This window comes from Typopeltis vanoorti, chromosome 6 (assembly GCF_054136105.1).
Source record: "Typopeltis vanoorti isolate ZY-2024b chromosome 6, IOZ_Tvanoo_1.0, whole genome shotgun sequence".
Taxonomy (NCBI): Eukaryota; Metazoa; Arthropoda; class Arachnida; order Uropygi; family Thelyphonidae; genus Typopeltis; species Typopeltis vanoorti.
The window spans coordinates 61,425,181-61,438,280 of NC_143554.1; the positions used below are offsets into that span (position 1 = coordinate 61,425,181).

The following is a 13,100-nucleotide window of genomic DNA, read 5'->3' on the forward strand; positions in this document are numbered from 1 at the left end:
ATTATGTAGCCAGGTCAAACTCCAGCACAGCAGTTTAGCATCTATGCTAATATCTCATTAGTGTCTAATGCTGAACTGTTATACAGTGATGACAGCTCTTGTACCATCTTCCTCATACAACTGCAATTCTTCAACCAGTAATGAGATGCTACTGAGCTTAATGTTGCATACACCAGTTTGATCTGTCTAACAAATTGAGCAGTCATTACAAAGATAATAAGCCGAAATGCTATTTTACCGGCGAATTTGTTAATTAAGAGGGAGATGTTAAATCCCGTTTTATTTTATAGCCGGGTATGAAACTCGGGTCGAAATCCATCGACATCCATAGAGTTTTAATGCCGAAAAAACTATCGGCAGAACCAAGTGTGAATGATCACTTGGGCACTACAACACCAAGTTGCCCTGGTGTTGTACTACCCAAGTGATCATTTACACTTGGTTCCGCCTTCTCACCTTTTGTTTGAAGAATGCAAGGAGTTGTTCAGCTTTCTCTCTCTGTGAAGTTGCTTCGCTGTCTGGTCTTGTATGTCTGAGGTAGAAGCTGTATATTACCGCTTTCGCAATGATGAAGAGGCAATTGCAGAATGAATGATTATTTGACTCTGCATGAATGAGATTGAAATACTCCTCTTGCGTATGAAGAATACCAGGTAAGAGCTGCCGTTTCCTGAGACAAACTGATTAATTGGGTGTTGACTGGGCATTCTAAGTAGACATGCCGGACTGTTCCTTAACGGTAGCAGACCATGCAGTTATCTGAGACATCTCAGTTAAATTTTCGTAATATAGTTGGAGTGGGTAATACATAGTGCCACATTCTCCACTGAATATCTGGTCGGATTTGATTGCTCTTGTACGATATGGTAGGTCCCATTGAAATAGTGTTTGGTGGGATGATGCAGGATTTTCCAATACAGTGCTTTGGTTCGACTGTTGTGTTAGAGTGCTGTAGATTTTGTTGGTGTTGCTGGGTGTAAATTTCTCCCATGAATTATTAATTTTTATTAGAAAGATAGGCACCGGATCTTCTGAGTTAGGAGGGCTAAGCCCCTCTTTCGTTATGCTCTCAGTCATAGCGGCTTGAAAAGCGGCCTTTGCAGTTTGTATCTGCTCAGCCTGATTCCTGTATTCCAGATTTTCGAGCGATTTTGGAAAGCGCCAGGTGAGGCTCGGAGAAAGAATGCCACCCAAGATCCATACACACCTCGCCAGCTCCATGGAGGAAAGAAAATCTCTTTCTGAGTGATCGGGTTTCTTACCATCATGTTGTGGAAGATGGGTTCCATGAGGATTTTAGGAAGGGATGCTGTCTTCACTGTGTGCTGGAGGTGTAGCTTCTTCCATCTTCGAAGGGCATCTTTGTAGAAGTTTGTTAGATTCACTGGCACTTGCGCTGTTGTCATTCTTAAGGTTGTCGAGAGAGAGTAGTGGCAGAAGTGAAAATATATTCAGTGGTGCATTTGTGTGCTATTTTCTGTTGTAGGGTATTAAGGAAAAATAGAGTGCGGAACGTTGTTATCCTGTTGTCAATGGAAGTCAAGTTTTGTCCTCCATCTTCGAGAGCAGTTCATAGCTTGGAGTAGAAAAGTCAGTTTGTTTTGTTCCATATGAATCGATAGATGGTTGGTTTTATTTGTTTGAGGAATTGCACTAGTGGCGTGAGAATCTTTATTGTATGCCAAAGGACACTGGTGGCTATTTGGTTAACAATTACTGTTCTCCCTCTTGTGGAGGTAGAGGCTCGTATCGCTGCTCACTTTCCTAGTACTTGCTTCAAACGTTTATTTAGTGTTTGCCAGTTCTTATCCATATAAGAGGGTGTGTTTCCTAGGTAAATTCCCATGTCTTTGTTCCCCCTCTGCGGACCAGTGACCATACATTGGGGAATCGGTTCGGTTTTTCCATTTGCCACACCACAGTCCTGTGGTTTTATGTGCGTTTAGTTTGGCTCCTGAGACTGCTTGGTATTGTTGGTATGCTATTTGTATGTTATGGAAATCCTCTTGTTTGCGGGCTATAATTGTAACATCATCAGTATATGCTGTCAGGGTTATGGTTTGGTAGGAAAGTTCAGAACGGGATGCCCTAAGCAGCAAACTTTATCTACACAAAAAGGACTCAATGGCAATTGTGTAAAGAAGACCTGAAAGTGGACAGCCTTATTTAATACCTCTGCTATATGGTTCAGTTATGGTAAATTTGTTGTTTATTTTCATGCAAAAGCATGCTTCGGTATACAACATCTTAATAGAATGAATGATGCTTGAGCCAAAGCCGAAGGCTTTCAACCAGCTGAATAGGTATAGACGTTCAATGCGGTCGAAAGCTTTTTCTTGGTCTAGTATTACAAGACCCATTGTTTCACTGTTGTTGTTGGCTATGTTTAAGAGATCCCTTATGATGTGTAAGTTTTCGTGGATAGATCATCCAGGGATGGAATAGCTCTGATACCTATTTATTATTTCGTTCAGAGCGGGTTTAAGTTTGTTGGCAATGGTTTTTGATATTATTTTACAGTCGGTGTTATGGTGGAGATGGGTCTCCAGTTTCCTAATTTCGTCGCGTCGCCTTCCTTTGGAATAAGTTTAATAACAGATGTTGTCATATTGAGTGGGAAGCCACTGGCATTGGCATCGACATATACTCTGTAGAGGATTAATCCAAGCTGTTCCCAGAAGGACTGGTAATATTCAGTGGTGAGAACGTCTATGGCAGGAGATTTATCTTTAGGTAAGGAGGTGCAGGCAGTTGTCAAATCGTGTAGCGGGAGTTCTGTGTTATGTCTAGTTGCTGGTGAGAGTATTTTCACATCGGAGAGAAATATATTCGTGGCATCCGTAGATGTTGAGTTTCCTTGGTATAAATTTTTGTAGTACTGCAAGGTATATAAGAGGATTTCGTCATGATTTTCAATGGTGTTTCCACTAGCTGTTGTTATAGCAGATGTAGTGGTGCACTCTTGTTGGCGTTTTTACATTGAGAAGAAATACTTTGTGGGTGCATCTGCGAAGTTAATGTGTTTGCATCGTGCACTTATTAGTGCTCCTCTTGCAGAGTGCTCTAGGTATGAACGTATGGTAGCTTCTAGATTCCTGAGATTCCAGGTGATGTAATTGATCCTGCGCAGTAACTTCTGCTTGAAATATCCTTTTAATTTTATGGTGGACTAGTAATGTCATTAACACTGTAGCTTGGAGAAAAAATCATATTGTTAACGCTGTTAACAATAATGTTAACAGCGTTAACATTATTGTATACGAGTACACGTAGACTGATATCGCTATTCCCGTTTTTATAGTTTTAAAGTGATTTTAATTTCTGTTTTTAATTTAAAAGTGTTGCAAGATAATTCTTCGTGTCATGCTGGACATAGAGATGTAGTAGTAGTAATAATAATAACTGTAATAAATTTCAACAGGAGTCCATTTTCTAATTTTTCTTTTGTGGTTTTGTTTTCTTCCAGTTGTTTGTTCTACCTATCTGAATATTTTTCAGTATTACGCCATCGTTTTAGGATATAGTTACCATCAAGGAAAGTTAAAGGAGGATAGACGAATGTTAAGTGCATATCCTTTATTTAGAGAAGCGTAAACTGGACACCTTCATTGTTTCTTTATCACTTTCGGCAATGGCATTTTTGCGTATGCCTAATATGGCCATAAGTATATGTTTGACGAAGGATTTTGTAATCGCTTGCAGGAGGCATTACGAATTTACCCATTGTTTCATTGAACAAGAATTTTTTTAAATGTTTGGAACTGATTTTCATATAAATAATAATGACACTATATTTAGTGCATTTAGTCGGTTTTAACTGTCTAGTACGTCCAAATCATATTCACTAATGTTATTTTTTGAGTCTTCGTCAGTTTGGAAAAACTCATTAAACCACAATGATGCTTGATGAACATTGTAAATAACGATGACGTGTTTTGTTGTTGTTTTCCTAAGACTACTGACAGACAGTTTTTAGGATATATATATATATATATATATATATATATATATATATATATATATATATATATATATATATATATATATATATATATATATATATATATATATATATATATATATATATATATATATATATATATATATATATATATATATATATATATTTTTGCTTGAAAAGAAGAGAATGGACACCACAATCTGAGGAGCACTCACCTTAATAAGATATAGAACCTCCTTTCGCTGCAATAAATGCGCCGAACGTACGACTTTACACAAGCGTACGACAGCGATCAATGGGAATTTTGGATCATTCTTCCTGTAGGCATGTAATGACCTCCTGGTGTGTTGTGGGGTGGACGTCCCTTGACCACACCCGACGCTCCAGTTGATCCCACAGATGTTCAATAGGGTTGCGATCAGGGCACTGTGGAAGCCAGTCAAGTATGATGACGTTCATGTCCACAAACCAAGCCGTTACGACTGCAGCCTTATGACACGGTGCATGTCTTGCTGAAAGAGACAATGGTCAGTTTCATAGAAACGCCACCAAGTAGGAAGCAATGCATTCTCCAGAATATTCAGATACCTCTCGGAGTTCATTGTTCGTGGCACGACAAACAGAAGTCCGACTTTCATAGTTGGGATTACGCACTCTAGTAAGAGATTTTCGCAGGGTATGCGCCACATCCACATCCGTCGATCTGCTCGGTAGAAGGTGTAGGTGATTAGTCACTCCATAGCTTTTCCAACTTCTACGTCCCACTGTACACGCTCTTTGACTGAAAAGTTGGTTCGGGTAATACTACAATATGCAACCCCTCCCCCACATAACCCGAACCAACATGTTGGTTCGGGTTATGTGGGGGAGGGGTTGCATATTGTAGTATTACCATGGAATTTTGTGAGCTTTATTTGTGAATGTTTTTGTGTAGATTCTTGTTCCAGTCGATGCCCGGAACATCGAATTCAACATGTAGAATGATGAAGGGCAGTTTTTACATATTATTCTTCGTAGCATCATACGGTTACATTCGGTGAGTGTGGTGGGTTGTCCACTGTGGGCAGCACTTGCAGTTGACTTCCTGCATTTCCATCTCAGTATTTTGTCACTGATTGTTGACCTGGGATGGCCCAGTTTATTTACAATTTACCGAACAGATAGGCCAGCAATATGGCATCCTATCACAAAGCCTCTTTCAAATTCCAACAGTTCCTTTCTCGCAGCCATTTCACCTGGACCCGGTTGAACTGATTTGGGAGCACACATTCCACAAATTAATACTGGCTACAAACACGCGACTCCTTATATCCCACGTTGCCTATAGGGCTGTCCATTGATTTCTTTCAAAGTAATGTACGAGCTCTCCATATAACAATATTAAATCACGCAATTACTATTGGTGATCATTCTTCAATTGCATTCTTCAAAGAAGTCTTTGTTTTTCATAGTTTTCACCCTTAAAGAAGATCAAAGAGTCATGGTGTAACCAAGAGTGTTGATTCCTAGCAGTAATAATAACTGCTGCTCATTCCCTCCAAGAATATTTTAGACAAATATTATAGATAATATTTTAGAGTAAGATCACAATTTATCTAAATGTATGCCTTTAAAGTTAGATTTACCATTATGATTTCTTAATAATCTCAGAGTCACAGTTTTCGAAATTCTTAATATCTTCATACTGTAACGCTGCGTATTACATTGGTGGTGTTATATTACAAGAGGTGAAGGAAACGAAGGATCTTGGGATATTTGTGAATAGACGGATGAAGCTTTCAGGATATAAGTAATTAAATCAGCGAAAAGAAATGCAATCGTAGTAAGAAGAAAAAATTACAAGTAAAGACAAGAAAGTAGTCATTTCACTGTACAAGACTTCTGTGCGCAGATTTCGTCGTCTAGATTTCTAGGTAAGCAGCAAGTTCTGGAAATGGTTCAGAGGCAGATAAGAAAGGTAGCATCGGGTGTGTAGAATATTAACTACGATGACAGTTTAAGGGAACGCAGAGTGCAGTGTTTTGTGTTTCGTAAATAAGCATAGGTGACGTGATATGATTGAGGAATTACATGGCAGAGGACCTTATCAGATAGATGCCTGGGATAATTTTCCAACGGCCGAGGGAGAGAAAGGGATAAGAGGTCATTCTAGGCAATTGTATGAAGGTGCGGTGCATAAGAGAGTTTGTCATGACTTTTTTCTTGGAGAGTAGTTGGAAAACGGAATGCGTTGCGTGATGAGTGTTTGTGGATGATATTGAACCAATTTAAGTTGATATACGACAGATATCCCTGTTAGATTGCTTCATACTGTTACTTCCCTCGATGGATTCCAGGAGGTGTTTGTTAATAATAATAATAATAATAATAATAATAATAATAATAATAATAATAATAATAATAATAATAATAATGAGAAAGAGTTTGTCATTTGTTTTTATATTCTTATATTAATGGAAATGTGTATACTACGCCTTTCTTAACCTTTTGATTGCGTACTGTATTTTGTTTGTTTGTTTGTTTGTTGTTGTTGGTATCATTATTACCTTGATTTATTTGATTCATAATGATGTTTTTGACGTGTTTATTCTCCGTAGGAATCGCAACAGCTCTGCTGTCTTCAATATATCACTGTCATCATTATGTTATATAATAATTCATGTTTTAGAATAACAAACAACGGCGGCTCGTGCATAGGAATTGCAGCACCCCCACTTTTTCTCGATATATAAATATATGTATTTATTTATTTATATTTGCTTATAATATTTAATTTTATCATCAACAATCCTATACAATTCTCTTATTTTGTATAAAAAATAAGAAAAATCCATCTTGTAGCACTTAGGAGGGCGAAGGACGCTAGCAGCACTGTGTTTACCACAGTGCCATATTGCTACGCGCGCAAGTATATGCATGGCATAGTAAGATACGAGCTATTAGCGTAATGCGGCACTGTCCGTCGCGCAGTTCCTCTGTTGTTTATATGCAGTTTGCATCAGTAGTAGAGTGTTCGTAGTGTTTATCGTGTTTACTCCGTCTCTTTAAATATTTGGACATTACAATTAAAGAATTTAATTAATGAAATAAAGAGTCAAAAGGCTTTACTTCGGCGATGTTAAAATTAATTAAATTAAGGGGATATTTAATCCCACACTATTTCAAAGCCGAATAAGAAAACTCTAAGATAGAAATCAAAGAGTTTCATGCCGAATATAGCAAACTATAAAAGTTCAGCGAGTCCAAGCGTGAGCAAACACCTGGGTGGTGAAATACCGGGAAACTAGTTGTAAAAGTGGATAAATGGATTGCTATCCTTAGTATTTGCCCTAATGTAAAACTCATCCCATAGGAGATGTATGTTGTTTTACATTAAGGGAGATAGGTCACTACCCAGACCGGTTTCAATCTTTATTGAGGTCTCATCAGTGAGTAGGTAGACTAAATAATACGAAGATTATAGTGATGATAGCTTTAATACTTTACAGTACGAGTTGTCAAAAAGGTGCACAGATAAATTAATGAAATAAAGCGCCAAAAGGCTTCACTTCGGCGATGTAATGTTCCAAAAATTGTAAATCCATTCCTTTAATTACAAAGGAATGGATTATATTGTTAAGTAATTTCGAATTATACCAAACTGTATAATTTTATCGATAATAAATAATATTTTTTCATGTTTATTTTTTTATTTTAATTTTTACCATAATTTTGATATTTTATCCAAACACGTATACACTGTAACTTACAGTGTGTATGCATATTTCGAAAGTTGCAGCACCCCCACGATTTCAAACCACGAGCCGCCACTGATAATAAATGACAAATTTCTCTTATATATCCTTAATACCCATAAACCTAAGAATTGTACTTAGATTTCATTTTTGATAAAAGAATTTGAGTGAAAGAAGTTAGGAGGTGAATTAAAAGAGCTACCGTTGAAGATAGGTGAATGTACTTCTGCGATATACATCATTACCCAATCAGTTAACAACATTCCAAAAAAAATTATAATCTCCATGACCAGGAAAAGTTAATAATGCATTTCTTTTTGCTTGCTGATGCTAAAAAGGATACGAATCCCCAGATGAACTTATTAATCCTTAAATATTTATGACACGACACTAAGTTTAGCGATTTCGTTTTTATCTTATAATTTTCATTTCTTCTAGAAGAATTAAGTTTCATTAGTCTAGCTCCTCTAAGTAATCCCACTAGTTATTTCCTCGCTCTCGACGCTGTTGACTGCGATAAAATTAAAATAAAACTTTATTTAGGGTTGGAAGAGGCTACAATGTTGCTGTTATTTAGTTCCCTCCTATCTAGTTCTTCTTGAATGTACATGATAAATTCAGACATTTTAGGAGAATAATATGAATAGATGACATTTTCAGAAAACAAAAGACAATTAATAGAAATGCAATAAGTGAAACGCACAATGCAGAATAAAAATTTTATATATTTATTTTCTTTTTAACACAAAATTACATCATCAACGTCATATAATTTTCTTTCACAAATAAATATAATTCATAAAGCTTACTTTTGGTTGATCTCTTTTCATTATGCTTCAAAAAAGATAACCGATGTGTGTATTTAATTGTTTATTATCGTAACAGCATATATTCACATTTTATGCCGCTTCACGTGAATGACAGCTAGCCAAAATTTCCACAGTAGTACTGAAGTTATATGAATATCATTAGTCAATGAAAATGTGCGCTGGTTTTTAAACTAGCGATTTTAGGCATGCGTATTCAGTGATGATTTTCCACAGTGTTTGGCAGTAATATGTTTCATACATTTAATAAATATTATTTAAAACAGAATGCGTTTTTTTTTTTTAAATTTCGTTTTAAAGTTGGAATCCTAAAAAATAAGTTTAAATGCTTTCAGTGAAATTTACTTGAAAAAAAAAGCAAACTCTTATTAAAATATTAATCAAGCAAATATAGTCTACTGAAAGCATTATAAAAATTAAGATGTTCTGCTTCCGTATTCAATATTTTAATCTAATTACTGAATTAAGTTCCTTTAGTGAACGTTGTTTGGTAATATAAAGAATCGGTCGAAACGAGAATTAACATCTTTGCTCCTCTTCGGGCCATTTAAATAGCAATGAATAAATAATCAATGAATAATACTAATCTCTCTCTCTCTCTCTCTCTCTCTCTCTCTCTCTCTCTCTAAGCCTAGAATAAAATAAAACTATTAAATTTCCCAGATTTTTATGAAATGTTTATTGCCTTTTGAAGAGTGTTTATTAATAATAACGAACATGTTGCCATTTTTAATATACGGTATTTAGGACTTGTGAGATTGTAATGATGAAAAAACGTTAATATATTAAGAAGCTTAGAATGTTTGCGAATTTTTATATAAAATTTAGGATTTCTGAAGATTTAAAAAAAAAAAAAGAAGGCAAAAGAATACATTTTTAACGAAAGTGAAAGAGCAAACTTCGAACTAGGAAGGATAGTCGAGTGGATGCATTTAATAATTATCTAGTAAAAAGTAGTTATTAATTATAATAATGCTGATAACACAATAGCGAAAATGGGAAAAATGTATTTTGCATAACTAGACAAGAGGTCTTGCGTAGCCTTTTTTGATGAGATTCGAATCTAAACCTTCCCTGTTATATTTTTGTAACAAAAGGGAACCAGAAACAAACAAATGTCAATAAAATGTCTCAGGTATATCGCAGCCGCTCATATTTAATCACGATATTATAATTTTAATTATGTATTACTTTATTTTTGACAGATGACAAACACATCGCATTTCAGCCGTATTAATTAAATATTCACTTCTAAAATAGTAGTAATAATTCTAGATTTAATATTTCCTTCAACGAATCCTTTTGGTGTGACAACTAATAGAAAGTGTCCCGTACCTTCACAATAGAACACTCAACTTATCTAGTTTTAGTAATGAAAGGAAAAAAAAAAACACTTATAAATTAAAATCATCTGTTTCAGATTTAAATAACTCAGTCCTTTCTTCATGACAACATACCAAGATTCGCCTTAAGCAGATAACCATATTGATATTTAATAAAGTGGTAGCACTGAATGTCGCTTTACCAAAAAGAAAGAAAGAAAAGAAAAAAGTATAGCAAGTGCGAGAAAAAGAATTTGACTTAGATGTATTGATTACATGCCTGAGATTATATTAAATTATATTTTTTAATACCATAAACGAAGCTATGGAATTCTAGTATTACAAATCACAAACTTCATAATATTATTATTAGGATTTATTTTGATCTCTTTTTAAAGATTTTACTGATTTCATACACCTCACTGTGATATGGTTTTGCAGGCGTTGCGTTAGGGTTGGCCACCATTATCACAACACTCAATGATAGTGGGAAAGCTGCGCTAAAACGAAGTCTCTAGAACTAGCAATGTACACCAATAAATTTATTCTTAAATTCTCATATTAAAAATCAGACAATATACCTAGAAGGAAGAATTATCTTCCTTTGAATGTATCCATAGATTTTCCACAAAACTGATCCAAAGTAAAGTACGAAATTTCAAATGGTGGTCAACGGAAGAGATCTGTTTTGTTTTGTTTTTCAATATGTCGACGCTAATTCTTGATCCCAAAATTTCTCTCTAAAAAGTTTTTCTTAGTCGAAAAAAACATCATACTAAATTATGGATCGATCTCATAATGTATAGGACATTTCGTTGGCACACGGAGTCGAATCGATTGAACAGTGTTGGTTTAAAATACTTTCTTCGATGCCATACACAGCAAAGTGTAAAACAATTATCACACACACAGAGACACGTATGTATATAGTTGATCATTCCTTAGTTAGGATATTTTAAATAAATACGATATGTTGCGCATAATGTAGAAGCAACAATACACAATACAGGTGACTAGTCTTAATTTGATCACTGGGCCAGTTTCGGCAACATAATACGTGGTATACAGTAACTGGCTTGAGTAGTTGTTTTTTGACGATATCGACATATTCTTTGTCGTTATTTTCCTACAACAGGCTAATTACATACATCTTTCAATGGGTGAAACTTTGTAGCATTTTAGACTCGAGATAAAACCTGTTTAGTCTCTTCTGGCCACTGGTTTCCTGTATCAGAAGGACTTCTTTGCAAAAACTGCAAATAAACAGATTAGAATTTTATTTGTAATTATCATAGTAACACAATAGTGGTTTATTTTCAAAAATTTATATTATGATTACAAGCGAAAATATTATTTTTTTATAACAAAAAGGAATTAAAAAACAAAGGCAAATAAACTGTCTTATGTATATCGCGTATTATTCTGTCTACTCATATTCCATGAATTACTTAATTTCTATGTTTAGCCAGTACTCGTTGCTACGTAAAAAATAATCTACATGATGTCATTTAAATTTCCATGATTTCTCTTATTGTTTACGTGCATCTCCATGGAGTTTGTACAATATCTGTTGTACCTCTGCTTCTCATTGGCAGGCGACTCACTGATAGCCGCGCACTCTCACAACTCTCATCACACTCTCATTACTCATTCCATAATAATTGCTTAGTTTTATAATTTCTAATCAAATGTTCTAGTCCACGTTTACTCAATTTCCAGGGATGACTTCTTGTTCTGCCACCTATAGCCAAGTGCTGAAATATTTCCTGCGCATTATTCCTATAAAACCTTTTTAGTAACAGCAATTTAGAAGAAATACGACCTTTCCAACTGAATGAACAATTAGTCAAGCATAATAAAAGTATATAGAAACGCACAGTGAACTTTAGGATAATAATTAAGGTAAGTGAAGAAAACCCATTTATTTTTTTTTAGAAGACTATTCAAGTTATTTTTACATTTACACTTACTTTTAGACAAGAGGCTTACCGAAATGGTTGTAACCGCATAAGACATCCGCTTTCCTGTCTGCCTAACAGTTCGAGTTTGATACCATTTTCTGAGCAGAACTGAAGTCACCTACAAGGTGAAAGGAAACGTAACTAAAGGAAGAAGGAACCAATAAGAAGTTCACAACTGCTAAATCAAATATGCTTCCTGTTCTTGCTTTAACCAAACCTTCTCTATCTATATTATTACAATGTTAACAGAATATTAATATACTGGTATATCGAAAACTTTTGGCAATTTCTTGTAAAGAAATGGATCCGGTTTTCATCTCATGGAATTGATTTTAGCAATCTGATTAATAGAAACAGGAAATCATACGATTTTAAGCAAGTGTTCCAATTAAAGCGAAAAGCAATGAAGGAATTATAGATTTTATCTCGTTCAGTTGTATTATAATGTCGAACATCAAAGGAAAGCTGTTATGGAAGAGTTCAATTACACTACAGGTTCAATTATACTTATGCTAATCAAACTGGAAAGATTAAGTCGGGATGAACAGGCCTCATTAAGATTGAAATTAAGAACACGTATTTATAGCTAATCATTGAACATTTTTCGATTTGACTTTTTTTTTACAAACATAGAGGATATTGGACAGGAAAGAGCAGTGCACAACTGCTCAGATTAGCACAAGAGCGCAGTTTGTTCGCCAAGATGGTCGCTGACCTTCGATAGAAGATAGCACAATAATAAGAAGAAGAGGTTATAGTGTAGCTAAGTTTTTGGGACCTTTGGCAATTCGTAGCTACGCATGTTTTTAGTGTGACATTTCGATAGTTAGTAAAAATAGCCTGTTTGGAATAGGCTCTAGAAAGGCACCCTTCATTCACTGGGTCTTAAGGCCCAGTGAATGAACCAGATTTCTAGTTTCGAATAAAAAAAAAAGTTGTGATTATTAATTTATTTCGAGAGATGTATTTATATCGTTAAATTAACGTCAATTATTTATAACGTCAAAATAATCTCAAAATCTTTAAAAAATACCTGAACGAAATATTTTCTATGGAGAGAAAGTCATGAAAGCCTATTCATTTTTCTGTTATGTTAAAATGTCATTTTTAAATCTCATTACTTAGATTACGCTAATCAATGAACGAACTGATTCGAAATAATTCAATGAAATTCTGTGCGAATTAAACTATTCTGTTTAATCTATGTTGATCCTCATATACATTAATCACTTTTTAAAGTTATTTAGGACTTTGTTTTGTAAATTAGTTTCCTGATAATTAGGAATTTTGAAAAG

At 34.8% G+C, this 13,100-nt stretch overlaps 1 protein-coding gene across 1 annotated transcript in view; it reads right to left on the bottom strand.

Moving 5' to 3' along the window:
- Positions 1–11,022: 11,022 nt before the first annotated feature.
- LOC150105491 (calcitonin gene-related peptide type 1 receptor-like) overlaps positions 11,023–13,100 on the bottom strand; it is a 99,006-nt gene continuing 96,928 nt past the window's right edge. Inside the window, exon 16 of the mRNA XM_090393971.1 lies at positions 11,023–11,097. Within this exon, the coding sequence (XP_090250097.1) occupies positions 11,023–11,097 (75 nt within the window). The remainder of the gene's footprint in view (positions 11,098–13,100) is intronic.